The sequence below is a fragment of the Pyrgilauda ruficollis genome, unplaced genomic scaffold (genome assembly GCF_017590135.1).
Source record: "Pyrgilauda ruficollis isolate IOZ18807 unplaced genomic scaffold, ASM1759013v1 scaffold5, whole genome shotgun sequence".
In the NCBI taxonomy this organism is placed as follows: Eukaryota; Metazoa; Chordata; class Aves; order Passeriformes; family Passeridae; genus Pyrgilauda; species Pyrgilauda ruficollis.
In genome coordinates, this window is record NW_024526599.1 from 17,651,219 (window position 1) to 17,678,200 (window position 26,982).

Below are 26,982 nucleotides of genomic sequence, written 5' to 3' on the forward strand. Positions count from 1 at the left end.
CTGTCACACCTCATTTCACCCCTAGCATGGTGCACTTAGCTGGCTTGCCAGCTGCATTTCCCCAACTGGTCTTCATAGGCATCCTGGAAGCTTTTACTCCTTCACCAGCACATCCAGGTGTCCAGCTCCCGTGTAACCCTGCCAGAGGCAAGACCTGCTGCCCTTGGCCTTGCTGCTCTCACGTCCGAGAGCTCTGCCAATGCCCATGACACGTGTTTTACAACAGACACACACACAGGCTGTAGAAGCTGTGGGTTCTTCGTTCCTTAGCACTCTCTGCCTGCAGTCCGGCAAAGCGCAGGCCCTGCACCCATGAAGCCAAGCCAGACTTTGACGGGAAAGGCGCCAAGGGCAGACCGCTTAAATGTGATTTTAAACTCTTGTTTTATTTTCGCGCTCAAAGTCCGCGTCCAGCACCCTCCACACGCGTGACTGAAGCCGCCGGTTCCCACCCACAGCCGGGCGGAGACAGAGCCGCGGCTTCAGGGCTTCCGCCCGGCCGGGGGCGGAGCCGCCTCCGTCCGCCCGCCCTTCCCGGATCGCGACATGGCGGAGTATTCCTGCGTCAAATCCACCAAGCTCGTCCTCAAAGGGTCGAAAGAGAAGAGGTGAGGAGCGGGCTGCCCGCCGCGCCGCCCCTGCCCCGCGCTGCGGCAGCCGCAGGGCCCGCACGCCCGGCGGGGCCGGTGTAGGCCGGGCAGGGGTGAGGCCGGGCCGGCCCTTCCCTCCGCCGGGGGCAGGGACCCGCTCCCGCAGGGCCCGGGCGGGACAAGGGCCGGGTCGGCGGCTGGTTCTCACTTCTTTGCATCTCCCCTTGCAGCAAGAAAAAGCACAAGGAAAAGAAAAGGAAGAGGGAAGAGGATGCGGCAGAGCAGCTCGATATTGTTGGTGAGCTGCTTCCCAGGAGTTATGTGACAGTGCGGAAGCTGTAGGGGATGTGGCAGAAGGAACGAGGTCGTTGTAGGACTTCATAAAGCAAGTGTAACCCCTGTAGAGATACATAACTATTTCTCACAACATGTTTTTGGAATCTTCCTAGTTTCCAAATGGAACTTGTGACACTAGTAGGATGGATTCTGTTTTTTATAAGTAATAAAAAAATTAAGCATTACTATCTCAGTGAGGTAGGAAATATTTGTAAGACAGTATACAAGGAGATAATTTTACTGTTCAAAAAAATGTAAAAGTCACAATTCTAAGATGTGCACATGGGAAGGGCTGCCTTTAATTTTGGTAGAATTCTGTAGGAGTCAAATGTTCAAATCCAGATTGGTTTGAACAACTGAGGTCTAAGGATTACAATTCACATATTTAACAGCAAGATGAAATAGCATCTCTGTTTCTCTTGTGCTGGAGAATCTAATAAATGGGTATGACCCCAAGACTTCAGGAGACAGATCCAGAGGGAAAAAAATATTTTTCTTGTGAGATGTGTCTTTGCTGCATCAGCTGAATGAATCAGCTTGGTCTGTGGACTAACACAAAGAAGGGATGAAGCACAGGAGCTTGTAACTAGGGATGACAGTAGGTCGAAGAGCAGGACTTCCTGAAGCAGCAGCAGCAGCAACACCATTAAATTGGCTCTGGACCATAAAATATTGCACAAAGATTGTGAGATAGCTGTCTTTTGAATTTAAAATTTCAGAGAAGACACAGAAATATAATCTCTTTGGCTATTGTAATCAGAAGTTGTGATTACTCTGTTAATAAACTCTCGTGGTTTTGTATTACAGGAAACTGGTGGGCTGTCAGTAATTTTGGTGAAATTACAGGAACTATAGCTATAGAAATGGATAAAGGAGCTTACATCCATGCCCTCGACAATGGCTTGTTTACACTTGGAGCACCACATAAAGGTTTGTTCCAGGAAATTTGAAAAGAATAGTGTTTTAATAATGAAGTGCCTAAAAGCATAGAACTAGCATCACTTCAAGGCAAGCAGTGTTGCAGCTAAAACCAGTTTACTACAAAAAATGCAATAATTCTAGCTGAAGCATGCAGATGACTTAAACCTAATGACTGCCAATCAGTTTCACTCATCTAGTTTCATGCTGGCTTATGTGTGCAGTAAATTGAACTGCACTGGAGATGATTACCTGTTAAAAGGCCATACCACTTGCTGGATAAAAAGCAGTATAATTTTTATTAAAACCTATAAAATATTTATGGCATCACTTGAAGAATGAAATTCAAGGTAGATGAGTTTTAGTGCTTATTGCTGCATCCTTGTCTTAAAATACTTGTTTTGTCACTGCACAAGAGGATTACTAATGTGCTGGGATAATTAGCTTGGTGTTTGAATTTGAGGGCAATGACTCTGACATGGACTGGTCCAGAACCCTGACAGTCTGTGTGTTTCATCTCCAGACAGAGATCAGAGCAACAATGGCCATGTTCTCTTGTTTTGGTTTTGAGGGATGGAGAAGCCAGTAGCTTTTAGGATACTGAGTTGAGTTGCCATAGCTGAACCATAATGCATTTTGTTGTCAAAGAAATATCATTAGAAGGAGATTAAGGTTTTCAGAGCCACCAGGAGAATTACAAAACATTCTTAATTATAAATTTATTTAAATTATGATCATCTTTATTTTGTGTCTTAAGCACTGTAAATATATGAACATAAATGAGCACCTGCATTCTTTTTTTAAAAGTGAATACTCAGAAAGGAATTTTTAATGAAATACTTTCATTAAAAATTCCTTTCTGAGTATTCATACATAGTATTTAGTATTATTAGTATATAGTCAATGTTTATTTATTTTTGATACTGCAGTATTAGTGGGCTAATATATTTTATGTTTATATTTCATACTTAACAAATGGAAAATTCATTCCTCAGGTGATGAAGGCCCTAGTCCTCCTGAGCAGTTTACAGCAGTAAAGTTATCTGATACAAGGTAATTACTGTAATGTTTCAAGTTTTGATACTTGTTATCTTTGGATTCTGTGAGAAGGCATTTCAATACTCTTGAAATACATTGTCTGCTACTAAAAACATCTGTGATGTTTTGGGTGTTGTGAATTGCATTAATTAAAAACACTATTGTTTCCTACATTTTCTCTTTGAGGATTGCTCTCAAGTCTGGTTATGGCAAATACCTTGGTATAAATTCAGACGGGCTGGTTGTTGGACGTTCCGATGCAATAGGATCAAGAGAGCAGTGGGAACCTGTCTTCCAAGATGTAAGCTGTTTGGAATAGTTTATTTGATGTTGCTAGTGTTTGACTGTTTTGAGTTAATCTATGTAGATTTTTTTTTTTTAACTATGAAGTAAAAGCCTTTTGCAATCTCTTTCATGTCATAACTTACGATTTTCCAACTGCAATGCATTTACTGTAATTGATAGTTTTTAAATACTTCAATAGCTGCATTTTGCCAGCTATAAGCATCTTAAAAATGAAGGAGTCAGCAAGTCTGGCTAACTATTGAAGTATCTGTACATAAAAGAATAATTTACTGAGACAATTGGTGTATTGTAGAGGATAAATTGTTACAAATCAAGGATTATATACAACCTCATTATACTTACAATGTGTGATATTGTTTCTGCAGAGGAAAATGGCATTACTAGCAGCAAACAGCCGTTTTATTAGGTGTAATGAAGAGGGGGACATAGAAGCCAAAAGCAAAACTGCAGGGGAAGAAGAAATGATAAAGGTAATCTATAACTTCTACAATTAATACAGGATTGGCAGGAGTCAAACTCAAGCAAGCAGGTGTCTGTGTATTATGAGTTTCTGTTAATACAGTTATAATTGCTTCCTGTAAGCTGTCAAGTGATATGGCCACAAGAAAGGTATAAGAGTTCCAGGGCTTCATTAATTCTCAGTACTTCCTATAGAGATAAAAAGATACTTTACCACTCAGGGGGACAAAAGAGTCTGTGTGATCTTCCAGGTATTTCTAAACAGCTTGGGACAGAGGAGAGGAATTATGACCAAGTCAGGGACAGGGAAGGGTTTACCAGAATGATCCAGAAGGGGAGATCTTTTAAGAGAATCTGAAAAGACTATCTGGACTTTATCTGAACATGGGGAATATATCCCTACTCTCCAAGAAGAGATAGGTATCTTAACTAGTTAGAACAATAGTATGTCAATCTCTGAATTGTCTCTGCCAAAATTAAGAACTGTAATAGTGCTTCCTTGAGATAAAGGCAGTCATGTCTTACCATAGTATCAAGTATGCACTTAACATTTCCCGTATTTCAGGCAGCTCTTACTTTTGCAGTTGTTTCTGGTTAACCAGTTTGAACACAGTGAACTTGAAAAGTCGCTGTGACTCTCATTCTGTTACAAAGGATATGTAGTCATCTTTCACCCTTAACTTACTGGTTTTAAAATACAGGTGTTTTCTATTGTGTTTTAGTTGTTTTATTTGTTTTTCTTTCAATTACTAGATTCGTACTTGTGCTGAAAGAGAAGCTAAGAAGAAAGATGATGTTCCACAAGAAGACAAAGGAAACGTTAAACAGTGTGAAATCAATTACGTGTATGTACTTTAGAGCTGGTAACAGGCTCAAGTACCTTTTTTTGCTTCTGGCTGGGGCTGTCTTTGGGCCCAACTCCCATCCAGCCTTTCACTCACTTTTCATTAGCAGGACAAGGGAAGAAAACAGGATGAGATAGCTCATTGGTTGAGATAAAGGAGAGCTGCTGTACCAGATACTGTCCTGGGGTTAACTGTGAAAAATGAGTTAAATTTATTTCCTTTTTAGTAGGTGTAGATTCTGAGAGACAAAACTCAAAAACACCACCTTTCCTACTCCCATCTCTCAAGCTCAGCTTCTCTCCAGACTCTTCTACCCACTCCTCCAAGCCAGATGGGCTATAGGTCAATACACAGTGGTTTCTTTCAGCCACTCCCTTTCCTGCTTTTCCCCTTCTCTGGTATGGTCTTATTCATGGGCTGGAAGGTAAAATTTGCTCCAGTGCCTAAAGCATCTCCTTCCTCTCCTTCTCTGTGCTTGATGTTCACACTGCCATTTTGCACTTCTAGGTTTTTGGGTTTTTTCCCTTGTCTGCCTGTTTGGCATTTTGCCTTATATTAAATATGTTTTCATAGGAGTGCCACCAGCTTTGCTGATGGATTTGGCTGTGTCCTGTATTGGATGTCTTGAGAGCCAGCTCTGTCCAGCACAGGTCAGCCCCTGGCCTTTTCTCACAGAGAAAAGCCCTGCAGCTTCCCTACAGTCAGCATCTTGCAACTACATCCAGTACACTTTTGCTCCCTGATTTTTAAGCTAGTAGTTGGAGAAGGGGATCTTTAGGATTTGTAACCTCTTCAGCTAGTCACACAGTGGCTCATTCCTACTTAGACTGCCAAAAAAACCAAAACCTGAATAGTTTTCACCTACAGAAGCCTTAGTGCAACCTTAGTACTGGGATGGTTTGCTGGATTTTATTAGGTCAGTTATCTGCTGCTTTAATAGGAGCTAAGATTCTTACCAGAGCTACTGTTGTGTTGGAAAATAAAAATTTTAAAAAGCTTCAGTTCTTTACTCCTTTTCTTCCCCCTTTCCTTCTTTCTTACAGGAAGAAGTTCCAAAGTTTTCAAGACAAAAAGCTTAAAATAAGCAAAGAAGATACAAAAGCCCTTAGAAAAGCCAGAAAAGAAGGCACTTTTCATGAAATGCTGCTTGACAGGTACTTCAAAGTGCTAGAAATAATGTATTGATTAAAAAACTAATGTGAGATGTAATTACAGTAATACCTGGGATACAAAAGAGGGCTAGATTTCAGGTAGATAGGTTCCTGAGCATTTTTCCTGTGGTGAGTGTTGTGCCTGAGTCCTGGGGGTTGCCACCTTTTCTTTTTTTTTTTTTTTTTTTTTTTTTTTTTTTTTCACTTCTTTAACTGAAGTTTGCAAGTTAGAATTTACTTGTAAATTAGTTCTTTCGAAAATCTTTAACTAGGTTGTTCAGTTTGTTTAGTATGGAGTTGTTGAGGGATTAATCTTTTTAATCGTGAAAATTGAGCTAATTTTTAATATTTTTCAATGCCTATGGTACCAGAATATTTTGGAGAGGCAGAAGTTGCATTTTGAACAGAAATAGTGTTTATTAAGGACAGTCTTCATGTTATCTAGTGGGAATTTTTTTTCCTGTAAAAAGAAACCATGTTGAATTTTTAAAGCCTTTTATGTCAGTATATAGTATAAATATTTGCATTCATTCAGTGGGTGGAATGCAGAAAACTATTTCTGATAATTGCAAGTGATGAGAGAACACTCCTGGGCTCTCACAGGTGGTCAGCTTCAGATCACGCTGAATCTGAATTCCATTCCTCAGGGGAGACAAAATGCAATTATGATGATTTGAAGGGAAAGTCAAGGTTAACTTTAGACACTGCAGTTCTACCTCCTTAGGAAAACAAAATTAATTAACAAATCCAAAGTGTTGTTAGGCCTTTATGTGTACTTTGAAGCAAAGTTTAAAAAAAATTGTTTTCAATGCATTCTTGGCACTTTGAGGCAGATAAAACACCCAGGTATAATTGTATTTGGTCTTAATGTAAATCTTGTTTCATTCACTCTTCCCATACAGGAGAGCTAAAGTGAAAGCAGATAGATACTGCAAGTGACATCCAGCTGGCCCATTTTCTTCTGCAACTTTGATGGCAGCGTCAAATTGAAAAAGAGTAAAATATTTTATAGATGTTTTTTATTTAAGGCATTTTTTAAGTATCTTCAGGAATTGTATTAAAATTTTCTCAAATATTAATAACCCAATTATCTTGTTAACTGTATCACTTGTGAATACTTGGCTTGTATTAAGGGAACAGCTCCAGCAAAAATTAAAGGTATATCAATTAACAATGATAAGCTATTTGCCATGTAACTTAAGGCCTGGGAGACAGACTTGTACACTGATTTAATCCAGAGAGAAAGCTCCTTGGCTTTTAGTTTCCTTTAGGACAAAATTTAGAAATAAATAAATGATTGTATGCAAACGTTCCTGGCCAGAGTCAGGAATTCTTGGATAAAAATGCAGCATAGCTGTGAGGTGTGCTGTGGAAGAGAGGGAGAAAAAACTTTACTGATTTTTTTCCAGAGGTCCTTAGTTTGGCCTAGGACTGGTAATTAGGGCTCATTAACTAGTTGTTGTAGGTACCACACTACACATCCCTCCCCAGAAATGTGACTGATGTACAAGGAGCCATTGGAATATCACAGTGCTGCTGTGGCCTGCTGCCAAAACTACACGCAGAAACACTGAGAAAAAGACAGCACTGCAAGGAGCAAGCTGCAGGCCAGAGTAACTATTTATTGGAAGTTCATTGCAGGTGTCATCGATCCACACTGTGAATCTTAAATACATCTGAAGTGATTGCTGATGGTGGAAGTAGATTGATATTACAGCATCTATTTTTCTTTCAAGAATATATTGTTTGAATAAAAACTTGCCTCGTAGAATCCACAAAAGTGATTACTCAGATACACCTGGAAGCAGAAATATATGCTCTGGTGGGGAAGGGTGCTGAAAGCACTGTTCAGCAGCAGAATAAGAGCCTGAGAATTACCCCTGAAAGGGAATTTTCCATTTTATATTAGTGTAAATAGGAGAATGCAGTGTGTTGCAAGTAGCTATAAGTGATAGTAAGTGACAAGTGGAACTGAGAGGTGTGTTTGTCACAGGGAGGTGAGTAAATGAAGTAAAAAGCAATGGCAGAGCAAATGAAATGAGACTATCCCTCATAGGAGAGGAAGTACTAGAATTGGCAAGGGACTGGCAGCCTTGCAGAGAATAAGGGTATTTTAGTAACGATGGGGTTGCCCTGTATGTTGGGACTAATGATACACTAGAGTCCTGAGAAAATGTGGTCTGAGATAGCACGAATCAGGGATCTGGGGAATTCACTGGAAATCCAGTCTCAAGAAAATGAAATCAAAGTTATAACAAAACAGTGAAGATCAGTGTTTGTATTTAACTGTTGCTATGGAGGAGTCTTTCTGGATGTACCTCCCAATGCAGGTATTCATGGAGTCATCTTGAAGATACCACATCCTGACAGTAGTGTTTGGAAAAGGAGCTTTAATTTAACTGAAACAGAAAAAAAGGGGGAAGTAATTTGGGCAGCCTCTACTTCGGGGGGGGGAAGGAACAGATCTGTAGAGTGGTAATACAGTACTGGATAGATGAGTATGAGAGAGCAGAAGGGTGGATGTAAGTGCTAAGTATCAGTGAGACCAACTGTCAGTACAGTTAGCAAGCTAACTGTATGTCTTAAGAAGCATTTTCCTTCTTAGATTTTTGAAAACCGACAGAAGAAACCCAGACTAAAAGGAGGGCCTGAGGTGCTGGTGTGGACCTTGAAGGCAAGGCATTGTGATAGGAACATAGCAGAATAGCCATAGTCAGGGAAGGTGACTGGTGCTGGAAGATAACTATTTCTTAACTGAGACTTTCTTTACCAATGAAAGAACTAAACCAGAATCACAAAGAGGCCTCAAAAAAGTACAGTGTAATATGACAAAGACATAATTTTGTCTTCAGAGCATTTGGAAAGAGTTTTTAATTTTTCCTAAGTCATTGTTTATTTTCTCCTGTTAAAAATGTACTAAAGATGGTAAAGCATCTAAACAAAGATAATGAAGTCCCTAACAGCTGTCTGCTTCAGATATAAAAGATGACCAAAAGGGGTTGCAGATGTTCAGAAAGTATCAGGACCAACTTAATCATACTCTTTCTTACCATAGCCCGTAACAGATTATTCAGATATCTGGAAGTAAACACAGGGTTATTGTCTTACATGTATTTGTTTTCAACTGAAAATATTTTCCAGACCCTATAGGAACTGCCTGATGTCCTGTTTTTAAAGAACATTCCCATGAAAATCTCAAGGTTTATCCTGTTGTACTGTAATTTTCCTCCGTTTCTAAATCCACAGATTGGTTCTGTATCTTCTTTCACCAGTGCTTAAATGTTTTATGCCTTGGTCTCTAAAGCTCTGTGCAATTCCCAGCTTCTGCTCTGAGCTGGCTCCTTACTACTCTGCTGTGTGCTCTCCTCCCAAGGCTTTCCCACGCTACAGTACATTTTTTATCCGTTCTTGTTTCTTAATTTTTACAGTTCCATGCAGCTTTCCAATCAACTGTCTGCCAAGGACTTCCCTTCTTTTTCGTGCCACCCCCACTTGGTTTTGTAAGAGAGTTAATTGCACAGCCAGTTAAAGTCACGATCTAGAGACTGCATCACTTCTTTTCTGTGTGCCTAAAAACACATGACATGGCTTAGTCACTGCACAGAGCACATGAGACAAGCTAAAACACAGGCATCCTGGAAGGTTTTGAGTACTTTTTCATGGTGCTTCCACCAACTGTTGCAAATGTACACACTCCTGAAGCATTCCTTTGCTCACACTAAAATGATAATGCTCATACTAAAATGACAGTGCAAACCTAATTTGGCTGCTGATTTGTACTTGATGTTTCAACAGCCTGGTCTAGTGGAAAGTGGCCCTGCCCATAGCAGGGCTATGAAGCATTCATTTGCTCACACTAAAATGATAATGCTCGTACTAAAATGACAGTACAAACCTAATTTGGCTGCTGATTTGTATTTGATGTTACAACAGCCTGGTCTAGTGGAAAGTGGCCCTGCCCATAGCAGGGGTCTTGGAACTAGATGATCTTTAAGTTCCCTTCCAACTCAAACTGTTCTCCAATTCTATGAAATAGACACCATTTAAATAATAATTAGAAGGCAGAGCACTTATAGATGGATGCATCTCGTAGCCTGTGTTTCTCATTAGTCTGTCTGCCCAGTTGCCCACTTCCTGCACTCCTAAGCTGCAAGATGGAGAAAAATCCTTCCTCGAGAACATGCCTGCCTGGCATCTTTCACTACTACAGATGCTTGAAAGACTGGGTGGAAATAAATCCCCATAGACTGATGTCTGTAGAGCAGGTATTTGTTTATTGCAGTGCTGGTGGTCAGGGGGATATCTCCTCCTAACTCACCCACCCTTGTCAAGTGCTGTGGTATATTTATACAATAAGTATTGCTTAGTATTGCTATGTCACTACAACATCATCACATATGCACTGGAACTAATTTACGTGGTATGATCTTATGGTTATTAGATCATTCTTTTGCACTGTGCTTGCATCTCCCCAATTCGGGGGTCATCGGGGGTCTTTATGAAGGCCTCCAAGGTCTTCTTCACATCTGAACTTTTCAACTTTGTCTTCAGAGCATGCACAGTTATGGCATTCCTTGGTCTGTCTGGTCCCAACCAGTCTAAATTCTTTATTTTGTGGCTAATCGGCTTTACATTTGCAATTTTTTATTAGTACTATACTTACCTATGTCTAAAGCCATCCACCTGGTGAGTTTTTTCTTCTTTTTTTTTTTTTTGCCTATTCAGCATTAAACAACTAGTTAACCACGTACCAGCCATTACATTGTCTAGGCAATTATTTATGTCAGGTTATATAGGTATAAAAGCTATGATTCAGGTTATATCAGATTATATTGATATCTTATAACTCAAGCTATATAAGCACCTTGTAACTTTGACCTAAGTTATATAGGCATCACCACACCGCCTACCTAAAATCTGCGCAGGACACAGCGTAATTAAAAATCGCACTACTGCCAACGTGAAAACTGGTGCCACGGGTTTTTTCCCAGCGTTGCTAAAGAGAGGCGATTCTATTTCAGACTCTCCTGTGCGGAAGTTGCCTTTTGTGGAAGGGCGACTGAAAATGAACTGCTGAGCTTCATCACAACTGCACGGGCGGTGCCGGGCCGGGCCGGGCCGGCCGCTCCCGCCCCCGGCGGGCGGGGCTGTGTCATGTGGCCGCCGCTCCGGGAAGCGCCGCTCGGAGCCGAGCCGGGCAGGACCATGGCGGGCCGGGGTCGGGCGCTGCTGGCGCTGCTCGTCCTGGCGCAGCCTGCCTGGGCGCCGGACCCGGTGAGCCTGGCGGGGGACGGGCAGGGGCGGCGGGAGCGGATCGCTGCGGGGCCGGCGGGGGGATGCGGCCGCTGCCCTTGCCGAGGCGGGAGGCCGGGCGAGCCTCTGAGTGCACGCTGTGGATGCGCGGCAGCGCCTCGCTGCCCCCGAGCCGGGCAGCGCTCCTGGGCGGGAGGGGCTGTGCCTCCGCGGTGCTGTACGAGTCCTTGCTCGCTCCTCAGCTCGGTTTCGTGCGCGTCTGCAATGTCAGTGTCGCCCTGTTACTCCGCAGCAGCGATTTCCAGAAGGAAAGTTAAGAGGGGCTTGCTGAAAAAGCGCACGGTTCTGAATCTGCTGAGTGTGTGTGCTGTGTTTCACCCGAGGGGAGGAGCGTAGAGCAGGTGGATTGGTGTGTCGTTTCGTGCTCTTGCGGCCGTTTGGGGGTTTTTTAACTGAACAAGTGAAATATTTAACTTTTGGTGGAATTGGGAAGCTGGGAAGGTTCTGGGGAAGTCGTTTGGAGCAGGATGGCTTCCATCTCCTGGGCGTGTAAGCAGTTGCTCGTGTTTCCTGGTGTATTCCTGAAGCAGCGAGGCATTCTTTCGTCTCTTGAAGTTCCTGAAATTATTAGTCCTTTATAAAGAGAACAGGTTTAAAATATCTCTGGATCTCAAAATATCTTTTGCAATCTATTTTTAAATATTTTAGGAATATACTACCTCTTTTATTCTTTAGTTTGTTCCCAGTATTATTTTTTTTTTTAGCATATTGCATTGATTTTGGGAAAATTATTAAGGGTTTTGTGAAAGGGGAGAGCTGCAGGAAATTACTGTGGCCATCTGGATGGCCAGTGTTCCCTTAGCGTCTTTTAATACACAGGATTTGGCTTTTCTCTCTCCCCTCTCTTCCCTTCTTCCAGTCCCATCCTACTGGCCAAGTGCAGCTTCCTAATGCTATAAGCTATCTCCAGCTTGAAACACCTTCAGAATTTTAGCCAAAAGTATCCTGCAGTGTGGAGTCATAGGCGAAAGTGCCAGCTGTCAGCAAAGTAGTAGCATTAGAGCTTGATTTGCATTTGATTTCACTTGGTACATCTTTGCACTCCAGGCTGCAGGTTGTGCTGCTCTGCAGCCAGATATTAGGCTTGGATATTTTATTTTTGTTTGAGATGCAGGGTTGCATGCTGAAGAATTCTTCCTAAGTGCCACTGGGTTCACCTCATTAACAAAGAACACAGAAGATAAATGCCTTGAATTGCATCTCAGAGGTGCAGACTGTCGTAGTCCCTTTAGCTTCCATTGAGGCCCCCTCAACCATGCTCACCTTTTTGTACAAACTGCAGTTTAGTTTGTCTTGTCACTGTTTCTTCTCCTGCAAGAGTACTCTTAACCTCTGTGTTCAGAAGGGTGAACAGCATTGGGACTCCTGCAGCACAATAGTGTTGCATTGGCATTATCCCATGAGGGAAGAGGAGCAGAGAGGAAAATGTGTTAGATCACAGAGTTCATAGACCAAAAGATGCTAAATATAACAGATTGACTGAAAATATGGAATTATATTTAATAGCTCAAAGAAGTAGTTTTCTCTTTGTTTTTACATAGGAAGGTGAAAAATGTAAAATACGTAAATATTAAGGAGGAATGCCAGAAATGGTCTACCTCAAAAATAAAGAAATAAAGGAAGTGGTGGTATTCCTTAGACTGGATAAGGTTCATTCAGTCTATTTCATATTAATGAAATCAGGCTAGGTGTCAAAATATTACTCAGCAGTCATTAAACCGTGCATTAATTTTCTGTACTCCAGTCAATAATAACTGGAGTACAACTACTTGATATTTTTTTAAGTTCACACAATTCATCTCAACAGCTTGTTAGCTAATTTGTTTTCTGTTCCACTTTTCTTTTATACAGTCAGTCAAAATATAAATCTTCTGTGCTACTTCCACTTTTTATTTCCATCTTTCCCATACCATGTTCTACTTCTCCTCCACTGTGTTATCTTCCTGTTAATGCTTCTATCCTGTGCTGTCACATGTCTGTTTTTGTGTCATTACATACATCTCCATTTCAAAGTTGGCAGTATGTATGATAATCAAGATATGCAACCTGCTGGTAAGAGTAGATTTTAAAGAGCAAAACAAAGGGAGCATTAAATCACCATTCAAGAAGAGCTGTATTGCTCTTAGGGGTTTCAGTGCATGTTGGAAAAGCACATTTATCATGGTAATCTGCTCTTTGGGTCCAGCTTCCAATAGCTTTTTCTATTCAGGGATGACCTCTGGCTTGTCACATTGGAAACTGAAGGTGATTCTGTCATGTTGGGAGGATGTTCCTGGTTTTCTTGGACAGCACTTATTGTTGTTCTTCCAGTGCCAAGCCTGTGCAGAGAGGAGAACCCTGCTAACCACAATAGTAACTTCATAGCTGCTTATTTTACTCTGGTTATAAAAAGTGCTTTATGGTTTTTCTGCTGCTGCCAGAGGGTTCTTTATGTCCTTTTTTTTAACCTTCTCAGAAAGCTTTGCAGATAATCTTTAGCTGGTTGCAAAGAAAAACAATTTTTTTTGTTCCTTGTTAGAACTTTGTGTAAAAAAACAAAAAAACAAAACACCCCACTTTTACTTTTCTGATTGTCTTGACATCTTTTTGAGTTGCTGCCTCTGTGCCAGGGGAAGCCATACACAGAGCTGTCACTTGGTTGGTTCTCGTTGGAGAAGACACTGAAGGGAGATCTCATTGCAGTCTACAGCTCCTCACAAGGGGAAGCACAGGGCAGGCACTGATCTCTTCTTGTTGCTGATCAACAACAGGACCCGAAGGAATGGCCTGAAGGTGTGTCAGGTTTAAACTGGATATTAGGGAAAGGTTTTTCACTGAGGCTGGTGGGGAACTGCCTGTCAGAGATCAAGATGCATTTGGACATGTTCTCAGGCACAGGGCGTGACTCTTGGACTTCTCCCATGTAGGGCCAGGAGTTAGACTTGATGATCCTTTCTGGCTGCCTTCTAACTCAGGATATTCTGTGATTCTATGATGTAATAGTTAACCTAAAGAAACAGTTAATATTATCTCTAATTTCTTCAGATACCTCAGTCAGTTTTGAAAGATGTACAGGTTATTTTAGGAATTGATGACTTTACCTTGCTTTATACATAGGCAGGTTAGAAATCTAAAAATAGCACACGTAAGAAGGGAACATTTTCTCTGTTCTCTGTCCCTTTATCTGTTGCATTCCTCACCTTTTTTTGTAGGTTAGGCTGCAAAGCACTGGGAAGATAAAAATAGGTGCAGATGTACAGGATTAAAATCTATGGGGAAAGTGCCAGGAGTGACATAACGTTTAGCACCTTTAGCTTAAAATCCTCTGAAACCAGTTTTGCACAGGTTTCCTCTGTAAGCATGGGCTCTACTGACAGAGCAACTGAATTCTGATCCACTTTGGATAACTTTTTGTTAGAAGCTTTATCTGTCGGGAAGCATATTTCATTGGGGGTATTTCCTGAAGGTCCAACTCTGTACATCCATTGAAGTAGGATGTATATGTAATGTCATTTCTTTCTGATGGATTTTAGAGTTGCGGGATGGAAAATTGCACAAGACAGTTGCGTCAATACTGTTAAGCATTTGTCTGGCTTTGCACAAAACCTCTGACTTTTGTTGCCTAATTAGTCATCTGACATCCCTCCTACCCTCCTTGTTTTGACGCTTTCTCACTTTGAAAATTAAATGGCCTTTTGTGTTTGACTTTTTGTTCCAGCTGTGCAAAGGCTGTTAACTGCACTGCAGTGAAATCTAGGAAGCAAAAAGCTGCCAATCCTATACCTTCACCTCATGTGTTGGAAAACCAAAATTTGTCTCATGCTTTCTCCCACCAACAGGAAACAGTAGAAAGAGATAACATTATAACACAGAGAAATCAATCCCAATTTAGAATTGCTGTTTCCAGCAGTAATAGATTCAGCTGGTGTTTCAAGTCTGTGGCATTGTGTAAGACATTGTGTTTTCTATACTAATGCATTAAAAACAGATAATGAGATTAGCCCAAAGAGAACATTGACATGAGTTAACTTCTTTGTCCCAGTTACGTAGGTGCTGAAGATGTTGTCACAATTTTCACTGGAACCAGAATGCATTTCAAGGACACACTAGTAATCTAATTAATACAGCCTAATAAATATTGGAAATCAAGGGTGGGGAGGAAGGGAAACGGTGGTGGAAGGATCGCTCTGTATTTTGTTTGTGTTCTCTCTCCCAAACAATTGTGCTTTGGGAGCTTCTCTGTGGGCTCCCAGAACAGCACATGTACCTTTCCTTTTTCTTAGTGAGATACATTATACTCTAAGGAGCTTACTGAACTTCTCACATAGTTTTGGGACCAAACCTGGCCTGCTGTCAGGTGGTTTGAAGCACAAGTGTGGGTGGCCAGTAGGCATTTGCTTGTATGTCATTGGGGTAGAACATAGAATTACAATTGTGGCATGTATATGCATATGTTTATTATATTTATATGCATGCTTTATGTAATTGGTAGAAAAACAACCTTGCATTCACTTTGAGTACATCTAAAATACTTCTCAAACTTTCATTTGTAACTAGCCATGCTCCCATGAATGAAGGTATATTTTTTAGTTACATTCCTGAATTGCACCCCATGTGATGTTTAGCACCACTTCAGCAGCACTTCTCCACACTGAATCCTCAGCTCATTCCACCAGCTGAGGGATTGCCCAAGGTTCATTAAGCTTTTCCTGCTCCAGCTGTACAGTGCAGCTTAACACTAAACATAATTAGGAATGACACTATAAAATGGGATTATGAATTGGACAAACAGAACAGACTGGTCCATACTGAGATCTGAGGTTCCTGAAATTCATAAAGAATATGCTTTTGAAGTGCTCTTCATTAAATCACATGGAGTAAAAATATATAGTTTGTATATTTATCATACCCTTGTGCTTGCCCTGGACTACATTGGACAAGTTGTCTAGAGGTCTGTCAGACAACATGGGGAAGTTGCTGCTGGTCCCTCCTCCTCTATTTTCCTCTTTCCAAAGTCCCAAGACTTTGAATTAACTGACTAGTCCTAAAGGTTGAATTCAAAACAAAGTCTACTAGAATGATAGTATTTTAACAAAGAAGCTAAATAGTAATGTTTCATTGTCTTTGCAGTATGGAGAAGAGTGTAGGAGTAAAATGTACCCTCCTTCAGGACCAACGTAAGTAGTCTGATTCAACTTGTCTAGCAAATTACAGAGAAGTTGTGATTTGCAAGTCTGAACAGGGTTTTTTCCTTGAAACTTGTTCCTGTTGCAGGTCTAAAAAATGCTAGTAACAGGTGGGAAGCACCTATTTTGTCAAATGTTTTTTCAGAGTCTTCTTTAAATTTGATCTCTGGTGTTTTTCTCTCAGGTTCAAAGGTAATATACCTACCTATGTCATAAATCTCGATTTACCTCCCAGCAGAAGGTGGGATGACTTGATGCGCGACAAAAAGACAGAGGTAAGAAATGCAGAGCTGCTCTGAAGCTTAGGAGATATAAAACGAGCACATAGCCTTTTGTTTTGAGAAAAGTTTTTAAAGGAATACCTGTGCTAAAAGTATCTGAAAGGGATAATATTTCCTGTTGACTTTTCTAATATTATTCCAGTTCAAAATAAATGCTTGGTTAATTTTTTTTTCTGTTTAACACTTAAGCTAGCAGCATCAAGCCTAGAGACACCGGTTTGGGATGTAGAGTTGTAAAAACCAGTGTGCCATAAACAAGTGTGTGCCATTCCATTTATCTAATCTCCTTAGTCGTGAGGTGGTGCAGAATGAAGAGGGAGCAATACACCAGAGGAACAGCCTTGGTAAACTGAAGTGAAACTGAGGCAGCATCTCTTCTCTGCACCTCCCTACTTCTCTCAAAATGCTGTGGGAGATGATGAAATGGCAAGGGGGAAATTAAGAGTTTCCTGCCCTTTTCAGGAATGCTGGTGGTAGCTCTGGTGTTTATGTAGCACAAATATTTTTTTAATATTTGAGCCTATTTCAAACTGCTTAAAACAGCTGTGGTGAAGATGGATGAAAATTGACTTCAGTAATTTTTAATTTCTCAAACAAGGCTAGGGCTTTTTTTTCTCTATTCCTTGACTTTGTCCTTTCCAATCTGAAAGCCAGACAAATTCTTACATGCTAATATTTATTTTAAAAGGTGTTGGAAGCTTCAGGTTTCGCCTTAAATTCTGAAGAGTTTTATCTCTTGTGTACTTTGGAGTTAGATCACATGGAGTGGAGCTCTTATTTGTGACATTTGCATGTTGGAGATTGATAGCATGTGCTTTCATAAGAAGTCTATTGAGTGTTTTTTTCTTTGAAATGAACGTTCTGAAAGGTAGAAGAGTGTAGAGTATTAAAATGTGTTCAAAGGAGCAGAAGATGAGGATGGTTTTCCTGTAATTGTTATTTGTGGCAGAAGGACACTTTGGTATTAATCAATAAAGTTATTTGAACAAAGCTTGAAGAGTGATTCTAGTGGAGGGTATTTGTCTCACCAAGAAGGTGACATTTAGCACTTTATTTAAATATGTATTTTTCTCAACAGTTTTTCTTTTTTCAAAAGTCTGTCAAGAAGTTCTGTTAGTATTCCAGCAATTCTTATGCTTAAGATCTTCTATTCAACAAAAGCCCTTGTTCTTTTTAGCTGAAGACTGTGGTCCAGAATATTAAAGATATCGCAAATACCTTCTTCCCTAGTGGCAAAGTTGTTGACATAGTGGATAACAAAATAGTAAGTATTTTCAGCTTAATTATTTTATTACTGTATGCTCTGACTACAGAATTAGAATGCTTCTGAATCTGGCAATTAAGAACTTTCAAAGTTATTAATTTACAAGTTCTTAATTCCACTTCTGGAACAGAAGAGAAATGCTATTTCAAATTGTCACTCTGAAATTTTGCCTTGTTGTCTACTCTGAAAGTACTGAAACCATCAAATAAAAAATTGCAGGTCCCTTCCTCCTCTCATTTTTCCTAAGATCTTTTCAAGTTTGGATTAATAACACTAGACAGATATGCAACAGCCTTGGTTACTGTACCAAAACACTTGATTGAAATTTTTTTACCATGTTCCACTTCTTTTAAACAGTAGAGTAAAATCAGGTTTTGAAAACTGTAATAAATGTCTGGTTACAGGGACAACTTTGACCAGGCCTCACCTTAAAAATGAATTTGATTCTGATAGAGTAAGCTTTGGCACAGAACAGGGGAAAGCAGTGTAGGGTTAGAGACAGCAGAAGGCCAGATCTCTACCCCAGCTTTAGTTACAGCATATTCCTCTGTGCCTGAGTGGAGTGGACATAAATGCAGCTTTTACAGGTTGCCATGCCAATGGGTGAAAGTCAGGGATGTCCATAAACACTGACATTGAGCTCCATTGCAGTTGAGCTTTTAATACATACGAGTCACACTTCACTTTTCTGTCTGTTGCTGCTAGGAGAGGCTGTGCTCATGTCCACTGCTCACGTCAGTGTTTTAATAAGTAAGAGTTTTACTTCCCTTAAGTGTATACTTATCTTCCAAGTACTCTGCAAACATCCTCAAGTTCTACAGGCTGCAGAGAAATTAAACACTCAACAGCTGGCAGAAAAGTGTGCCTCTTGAGGAGACATTTGTTGTAAGTAAAAAAAATACCGTTAATTTGAACATATATCATACAAAAAAAATCTTTTCCTTTCAGGCTCATCTGACTGCTACACTTCCTTATCCTTTCAATGAAGAGCTCCAAGGGATTGCAAATTCATCTGGGATTCCTTTGGGTAACAGTTTCTAACACTTTATCAACATGGTAGAAAGCTAGGAATTGACTCATTTAAAATTAGTGTGTTTACCAGTATGCCATTAGTTGTAGCCATCTGTGACTTTAACAAATCATTAGTTGAGTAGTTAAAGCAATAAATTACACCTCACACTAAACAAAAACAGAGTTTTAGAGGAGAATGGAATAAATCACATAAGCCTTTTATCAGGCTGGGACTGCTCTGTAGAGGTGAAAGTTCTCCCTCCTAGGTTTTGGGAAGTGGAGCAAGTTTCAGCTCCTGTGCACCAAAATTTGAGGGGATCCTTTATTCTTGCTTGTTGCTTTTGCACTCTGCTGTGTGTCTGCTGTTGACATAGAAAGAAGTCAAGGCTCAGTTTCCTGCTGTGCTCTCTTTCCCTTGTGGTCCTTTCCATGTCCTTCTGCCTTCCCTCTGTACCTGCTGCAAAAGAATATCATTCCAGGGGAGGAGTAGGCACTGAGTTCTTCCAGAACTGAGACAGAGAAGGACCGCTGCCTGTTTGCACTGCTTCCCTCATACAGGAGCAGTACACCTGCTGCTAGCAGCAGCTCTTATGTGGCAGTAGTGGTGCATATAGCAGCTTTCTTCTTTAAAGTGAATTTTATAGCTTGTTTTGGAGTTTCCAAGGAGGAAGTAGCAATGACTGTCAGCTTTGTGGATGGTAAAGCAGAGGGTCAGGGGATTCTGACTTCTCTGTTTGCTTTTTAGGAAGCTCTTGATTTTGCTGAACCAGTCATTTTAAAGATCAAAGGAGATTTAAATTGAAATGTTTAACAGAAATATTACAGAATACTAAACTTTGCACTATGCTTTTTTCTAACAATTTTTTTTCTGTTCATGGCAAGATTCAAATTATTGAACTTTGTTTCTTTTTTTTTTTTTTTTCTAGGGGAAATCGTTATTTTTAACATTTTTTATGAAATTTTTACTGTATGTACATCAATAGTGGCAGAAGATAAAACAGGTAATGTAATCCAAAATAATTAACAGTTTTGTATAGAAGAGGGTCCACCTCAGTTGTGCAAATACAGTCCTCCTCAACTGCAGGCAGTAAGGTCTGTTAAAGAGACTAAAAGGTAATAATAATGCCTAAGGACTGATAATTGAAGGTATTCCTTGAGAAAGGGAATAAGAGTTCATAAATGTCTTAGGTTTAAAAAAAAGGACAAAAATACTTTTAAAGATACTTTGGGTTTGGTTTTGTTGGATGGTGAGTTTTTTGTGATTGGGGTGTTGGGGTTTTTTTAAGAGGTGGTATTTGTTTTTCTAGGGGAAAGAAACACCAGCAACACACCTGAAATTTTCTCAGCTCCATGTAGGATTTTGCATCTAGTTTCTAGATATTGCATGTGTATGCTGGTAGAAAAAATGGTCAGTCTCTTCTAAGAAAAGAGACTCCTTCATTCTCCTGCTTAGTTCTGAACCATTGTCTGCACCTGTTCCAATTTAGGAAGTTTCAAAGGGATTCTCAGAGGGCTTGCAAACATCTCACTTCTAGAGGAAGCTCAAGGTGTTGCCATTACCTTAAGATAATGTGGAAGGATTAGAGGCTGAGACGGACAGCAGTTTGCAAGATTACTTGATTTCAGTTGCAGTAAAACACTCCTCTGACAAATAAAAACCCATCATTATATTGTGGTTATGAAAAGGGCAAGTAGAGAATGCTATTTTCCTTACAGACTTTCTCAGGTATTTGACTGCTTACTCATTTCTTGGGTTTCTAAGCTGAAATTTGTCAATTTCTTTGGAAAATTGTATTTAATTTTTTATTGTTGTATAGGGAAACTGTACCACGCCAGAAACTTGGATTTTGGACTCTTCCTAGGGTAAGTATTTAAACTTGTGACTTTTTTTTTGAAACGCAGACAAAAAGCAAGCCGAACTTTAAACAGCTACATACATTCTTTGAGTCTTCTTTGGATGTCTGTAAGGCTGTGACAAGTAATTCTCCATTGTGTGCTGTGAAAAAAGGCTGAAATTAAAAGATCGGGATGTTCTGCTGATCTTATGTCAAACTGCCCCACGTGCATCAAGAACAGCTGTGTTTTGCTACTTCTTTTCTCAGCTCCAGGTCAAAGTGTGTCAAACCAAAGAATGGCCCATGTAACCTGATCTTTGAGGCACACTGTATCTTATTCTTTACATGATGGGATGAAGCATCAATTCTAATATATGCAGTGAAATGGGAATTGGATTGGGGCATGACATTTTAATGATTTCCTTCCCACTCCTCCCCCCCAGTTACTGTACTGTGTTCCATTGGCACTTCCCATCATCCTTCATTTCCATACAAACTCTGTAGTTTGTTGCCCAGCACTCATTAGTTCTCCTTTCATGCCCCTGATCAGGTAGTTCAGCATTTGCTTCTATTACCCCAGTGTATTTTGTAACATCATTCATCCAGATGATGCTCAATGCACAATTGGAATTTAAATGCTCATCTTTATTAAAATTCTTACCTACCTATTAAAAACTCACCCATTGTCTGCTGTGACTCCACCTGTCCCTTGGTTTGGCTTGTGTTGGACTTCTCTGACTTGCCAGAAATGTTTCCTGAAAATTAAGCAAATTTCAAAGCTGCCTCCAGAGTCTGAATTATTTCCAGAGAGTTTAACGGTTTGCTAACTGCTCTGTATCGGACCTTTTGCCTACAAACTGGTCTCGCTTATTTTACAAACTGGAATTGGTACTTCCCTTCATGTGGAGCAAATCCAGTAGTACATGGTTTCTTTTCTGCTTTTGAAAAATAAGAATTCGAGGTTTGCTGTCACAGGCAGTACCTGTGGCTCCCTTTGCCAGCAGTTAGAGAACAAAGTTACGTGGTCAAAACAAACCAGCTGTGAAGCTGGTGCTGTTTAATCCTGAGCAATATGTATGCTCTTGGTTCAAACAAAACTTAGTTCTTTTCACTGCCAGCCTGTGCGTTTAGACTTCTTAGTTGTTCCTGGCTGGTGCTGCTCAGGTAACTACAGAGCACTGATCTTGCCCGACATGAGTAGGATCAGAGGACAGGCATCACACACAGGATGTCTGCATGCTGTGAAGGGAAGCTTTGAAAACCACTGAGGGAAATTTCAAATGCTGTACTGTCTCCTGCAGGTGGGATGTTAAAAATAATTCCTGGACGTTAACTCGGGAACTGAAGCCTTTAGTGGTGCTCTTGGACTTTCAGAGAAACAACAAAACAGTGTTTAAGTCCACAAATTTTGCAGGATACATAGGCATGGTGTCTGGAGTCAAACCAGTAAGTATGGGGATGGGGCCTTGTCAATTTGTTTCAGACTTTCCTTTAATATTTAAATTTTTCTGCTTTCATGCTGTGCCTTGGAATGTTTTCCAATAAATGATCTCTAATAAATGATCTCTGGTGCACAGCATAGCTACTTGAAGACAGATAAAAGAAAAATATGGCGCACCCTTCCTCGTGAAAGGAGATTACTTAAATAAAATGTTTCTGTTTGGACAGTTCTTAAAAACAGCATTGAATTTTGAATATGAACAGAAGTGAATACGAAGTGCTGAACAAGTGGTTAAAGTTTCTTGCTGGCTAATAGCTAATGCTGTGATCCCAGAGGTCAAACAGCACATTTGTGCTATTTAATTCTTTCTCCAATCCTTCTTGGAAAAGACAGTTCTGCATTTTAAGATTTTTTTAATTGGATTTTCATTTAACTTGAAGTCTGGGGTAGCTGAATTCTGGTTTTGTCTGAAACATTAGTTGGAGGAGACAGAGAATTGAGTTTGAATTGTGTGTTCCAGTTAGCATGGACTGCAGTGTGTGCAGCTGCATGCCCATGTGAACAGCAGTAACATATCAGGGTGTGCTTAGCACTGGGACTTAAAAATCTGCCTTCGAACTAGAATAGTACTCAGAGGTCTGAGAAGGTGAAATACAGCAGGAAAAGGAAAACTGCTAATTCAGCAATGCAACACAGACCAAGAGGAAAAAATGGCCACAGGCTTGACTTGCTTAGCATAAAAGCATGCCTTGCTGATTGTCTGCCAGGTCAAAAAACTCATTTCTGCTTATTCAAGCCCTGATAAATTAGGTTCTTTCTACATTAGCTTGATCTTGCAGTCTGTTACTCGAAGGGGAAAAGTCTAACAAACAAGAAGCTCAATTGACATCTGAATTGCAATGCTGCCTCTTGTTTATTACTGATACTCGTGGGCTGGCAATGGCTGAAGGTTGGCTTGTTTAATGCTTTTCAGAACTTGTTCACTCTGACAATGAATGAGCGTTTCAGTCTTGATGGTGGTTATGTGGGTGAGTAATGCTCATTTCTTTCATTATTTCTGCACAAGTTTTCCAGACCTTGGGCAAACCAGTTACCTTAATAAACAGGCACACAATTGGTGAAAAAAGATTGCAGATGAGTTAGATAAAACGCAGCTTATTTTAAAACCAGCTGTGAAAGTTAGAATAACATGAGTGAACATGAGTGAGTTAGAATAACATGTCTGAAAACAAATTATTCTGATATTTTGCAGGAATCTTTGAATGGTTTCTTGGTAGAAGAGATGGTATGTGGATGGGCTTTCTTACAAGAACTGTATTAGAGAATGCTACAAGGTATTCCCTCTCCCTCTAAATGTTATCCATCTTTAATCTGCTTTGCACTCAACTAGCATGAATACTGTAGATGTATGCTTAATATCCAGTGATATAGATACCTTCCTAGTGGCCGTCACTTTAAATAGTTCTGGTGTTGCTGGTACTCTGGAGCAGGAGGCAAAGCATCGCACATGATCACGCAAATATTTTTTCTCAGATTTCTTTTTTCCTGATGAACCTGTTGCCAATCTAAATGTGTAACAGCATTCTGCATCAAAGCACATCCAACAGGTACTAGTACATTGTAGGAAGTAAGCAGAAACAAAGCTGTCATGCAATAAATCAATTCAGTGGAATGTGATACAGTATGTCATCATTTTACTTGTGTTTTAAGTGTAGAAAAAGTGCAGAAGCACCTCTAAACAATCATACTTTAAGAACAAAATGAGATGAGAAGCTTTACTTAAATGTGTTCCTTTCTCATGAGCCTGTCTCCTCATTTGTGCATGAAAAGGGAAGAAAGGCTTAACTACCCAAACTTTTCCTGGGTCTGTGAAACTTGCTCTTCAGTACTTGAACCATTTATAGCATTTAATAATCCAACATTTTCTTACCCACAGTTACCAGGATGCAAAAGACAGACTGGCAAAAACAAGACTGCTGGCTCCAGCTTACTTTATTCTGGGTGGAAAAAATTCTGGAGAAGGGTGTGTGATAACTCGATCCAGGACAGCTGCTCTGGATATCTGGGAGTGAGTATGCTTGACCTGACACCTGACTCAGCCTTCCAGAAGAGGACAGGTTCCACCAATAATTGTGTGCTCTGTTTCTTGTGACTTCTGTTGTACAAGAACTGACTTCTTTGCCATCATTGAAAAATACCACAGCAAGCCTAAAAAAAATAATGCATCTGTATATAGTATATACTGTATATGTGTACTTGCTATATACTTAGAGAAGCAAAACACAAACTTAAACCTCTTTTCCAGCCTTGATATCCAGAAGGGCACATGGTACGTGTTAGAAACCAACTACGATCGCTGGAAGCCTCCACTGGTGCTGGATAATCGTAGAGGACCTGCAATGAAGTGCCTGAACCAGACAACACAAGAGGTAAACATCTTCCAAATACCTCATATCCTGCTGGTCTGAAATTCCCAGGTTGCAGTACTGACCTGACGCAGCCAGAAGTATTCGGGTTATTTTCAAGCACAGCTATATTGACACAAGTGGCTGATGATTTTGTGGTAACTTGTCTCTGCTTCTGGGTTAGAAGAAGCTGGCTTTTTACATGGGAAAGGTTTGTGGGTTTTTTGTTTATGTGCTTGGGTTTTTTGGGGTATTGTTTTGTTTTTTGGTTTGGGTTTTGGTGCTGGTTTTAGGGGGGATTGGGTTTTCAGGATTCATTTTGGTTTGGTTGGTTTATTTGTTTTGGGCTTTCTTTTCATCTGGGTTTCCTGAAAGCATCTTCAGCAGCTGCATATGCAGGAGGGTACACCCAGAGATACCTTGAGAAAGACTTTTGGTATTTTTAGAGTAGTTTTACCAGTGAAATTCAAATACACACTCTGGGGCAGCAAACACACTTAAGTGTGCCATGCTCTACTAAGATCTGGTCTGGTCAAGTTTTTGCAGCCCCAATTCTTCTGATATCAAAATGTTATGGGTATCTTGTACTTTTAAAGCTGTATCTTGTTATTTAAGTGAGATGTAAAAAAGTTAGTTCTCAGCATTTACATTAACAGGTAATGCCCCTAAATATCAGTGTATTATTTTCTTGCAGAATCTCTCCCTACCTGCAATTTATGATGTTCTCTCCACAAAGCCTGTCCTCAATAAGGTAATGCTTCTATTTTTGCAGGAGGTTTAGAGTGGGGGGCAGACCACTAACTACTGTACCTGTAAGGAGGAGGCTTCAGTGGTACACTCAGAGTTTTTTAGGTGAAAACATGTATGTAAAACCAAATTTCACATTACTTTGTGAAAGCAAAATGTAATTGCTGGAGTAGCTATTTCCCAAAGGCCATACAGCTTTAAAATTCTCAGTAGCCTGAGCCCTTTCCTTGTAGCTGGCCCTGATTTCAGGCAGCAGCTGCTCTGCAGACATCTTGAGCACACTTCCAACCAGAATTAATGTATGATCTATGTCTTTGTAATTCACATAAAACAAGTTAACATACCTCATTATTTAGGCATAGTACAGGCACATTACTCTTGCAACACAAGAGGTTTTAGTCTGGAATTGAAATTTTTGTGTTTAGGAAAAAAAATCTGAAGGAAATAGTTTTTAAGAGTTCTTCAATGATGAAGTTTAGTTCCTGTGTTAAGTGGAGGCAGCATTCTTGACTGAGAACACACAATTAATACTCGCATGTTTTTGACTGAAGAAGGTAAATGCTCATTTTAGTAGAACTGTTCAGCTGTTTCAGAGAGAGTTTTTTACGAATTCCTCTAATGTGGTTTATTTTCTTTTTTCTTCTTCCTCCCCCATGGCCATTAGCTGACGGTGTGCACAACGCTGATGGAGGTGTACAATGGCCATACAGAGACTTACCTGCGGGAATGCCCAGATCCCTGTAGTCCTTGGTAGCCCTGTACCTCTCTGTCTTGGAAGCTGCTTGTCCCACTTGACAGTCCTCCATGAGAAAATGCTTCTGGAAAGAGATTACTCAGTCTGACTCCTTTCTTCAGAAATCTAATGGCTCTATAGAAATGGCAAAGCACTTCTAACAGCGAAGGACCCTATCTCACAGCAGACTTTCTTGCTTTGTAGTCAGCAGTTCTGCTGACAAGAAATCTATCCTCATGAGTGTCTGGTGTGATTCCAGCCCTTTCTGCCAGATGAGTTTCAGCAGTTAGTTCTAGATCTCTTCAGTCTTGGCTGTATTCTTGGTGTGTTGTTGGTTGGGGGTTTGTTAATTTTTGGGGTTTTTTGTTTGGTTTATTTAGATTAAAATCCTTCTAAAGAACCTACCAAGCATCAAAAAAAATAGGTATAAGAAGACCATCTGGGACAATACAGTTTGTTATTTTTTCATAAGCACTTAAAATTAATTGCTGTTGTTCTGGTATAATATGAGGATATGTCTGATATGCCCTTTTATAAAATAACCTACCAAGTGTCATACATAGTCACAGAAACAAGGTCTTGGGGAAATATCTAAAACAAGATCCGAGCCAAGACTGTCTTGCTACTGATTTATAACTCTTTTGCTGAAGCTCTTTCCTGGCCTGTTAACAAACGTGGTTTTTTAATACAGATTCTTCTATTGTCTCAAAAAATACTAATTCAATAAAGAAAAGATACTTTCTGTCACCAAAATACACATGTACTGATTTCATACTTCAGTCTAAGACATCATGCATGTTTGATACCACAGTGCTTCATTTCCAAATAGACTGTGGCTGAAAAACCGATTTCTTCTGATTTTGTAAACTGGTAGTTAAAACTGTTATCATAATAAGGCAATCAGGTTGTTTTGGCAGGATTTTGGTTCACTGATTTTTTTGAAGGTAGGGAAAGGAAGCCAAGTCAGATTACACCACTGTCTGCAATTCAAGTTCAGAAAGAAAGGTTGTTTAGAGAGAAGTAGTAGCACCTAATATCCTAGGAAGCAGATAATGTAGGAGGCAGCAATTTTATCTGTGCCACTGGCTGCATTGCTGGGACTAGCTTACAGTTCCAGCTCCTGTGTTTTCTACACAGGAATGCT

General features: G+C 40.1%; 2 protein-coding genes across 2 annotated transcripts; both read left to right on the forward strand.

Moving 5' to 3' along the window:
• The first annotated feature begins 490 nt into the window (after positions 1-490).
• Positions 491-6,951, forward strand: FRG1 (FSHD region gene 1). The gene is made up of 9 exons (XM_041480112.1): positions 491-608; positions 821-888; positions 1,734-1,856; positions 2,840-2,897; positions 3,069-3,183; positions 3,554-3,658; positions 4,401-4,492; positions 5,536-5,646; positions 6,546-6,951. The coding sequence occupies exons 1-9, from the start codon at positions 547-549 to the stop codon at positions 6,580-6,582; spliced, it is 771 nt and encodes a 256-aa protein (XP_041336046.1). The 5' UTR covers positions 491-546; the 3' UTR covers positions 6,583-6,951.
• Positions 6,952-10,770: 3,819 nt separating this feature from the next.
• Positions 10,771-26,591, forward strand: ASAH1 (N-acylsphingosine amidohydrolase 1). The gene is made up of 14 exons (XM_041480005.1): positions 10,771-10,917; positions 16,066-16,112; positions 16,306-16,396; positions 17,580-17,666; positions 18,615-18,693; positions 19,604-19,678; positions 20,495-20,540; positions 21,814-21,958; positions 22,927-22,981; positions 23,206-23,287; positions 23,890-24,021; positions 24,259-24,382; positions 25,053-25,109; positions 25,770-26,591. The coding sequence occupies exons 1-14, from the start codon at positions 10,798-10,800 to the stop codon at positions 25,857-25,859; spliced, it is 1,230 nt and encodes a 409-aa protein (XP_041335939.1). The 5' UTR covers positions 10,771-10,797; the 3' UTR covers positions 25,860-26,591.
• Positions 26,592-26,982: the final 391 nt, after the last annotated feature.

What these genes read in the sequence shown, in the direction of transcription:
- FRG1 (XM_041480112.1), top strand. Translation starts at nt 547, where the DNA reads ATGGCGGAGTATTCCTGCGTCAAATCCACCAAGCTCGTCCTCAAAGGG. An exon ending in GGGAAGAAGAAATGATAAAG is followed by an intron (nt 3,659 to 4,400) that starts GTAATCTATAAC and finishes TTCAATTACTAG; the next exon opens with ATTCGTACTTGTGCTGAAAG. An exon ending in CAGTGTGAAATCAATTACGT is followed by an intron (nt 4,493 to 5,535) that starts GTATGTACTTTA and finishes TCTTTCTTACAG; the next exon opens with GAAGAAGTTCCAAAGTTTTC.
- ASAH1 (XM_041480005.1), top strand. Translation starts at nt 10,798, where the DNA reads ATGTGGCCGCCGCTCCGGGAAGCGCCGCTCGGAGCCGAGCCGGGCAGG. An exon ending in TGCGCGACAAAAAGACAGAG is followed by an intron (nt 16,397 to 17,579) that starts GTAAGAAATGCA and finishes TGTTCTTTTTAG; the next exon opens with CTGAAGACTGTGGTCCAGAA. An exon ending in TGAACCAGACAACACAAGAG is followed by an intron (nt 24,383 to 25,052) that starts GTAAACATCTTC and finishes ATTTTCTTGCAG; the next exon opens with AATCTCTCCCTACCTGCAAT.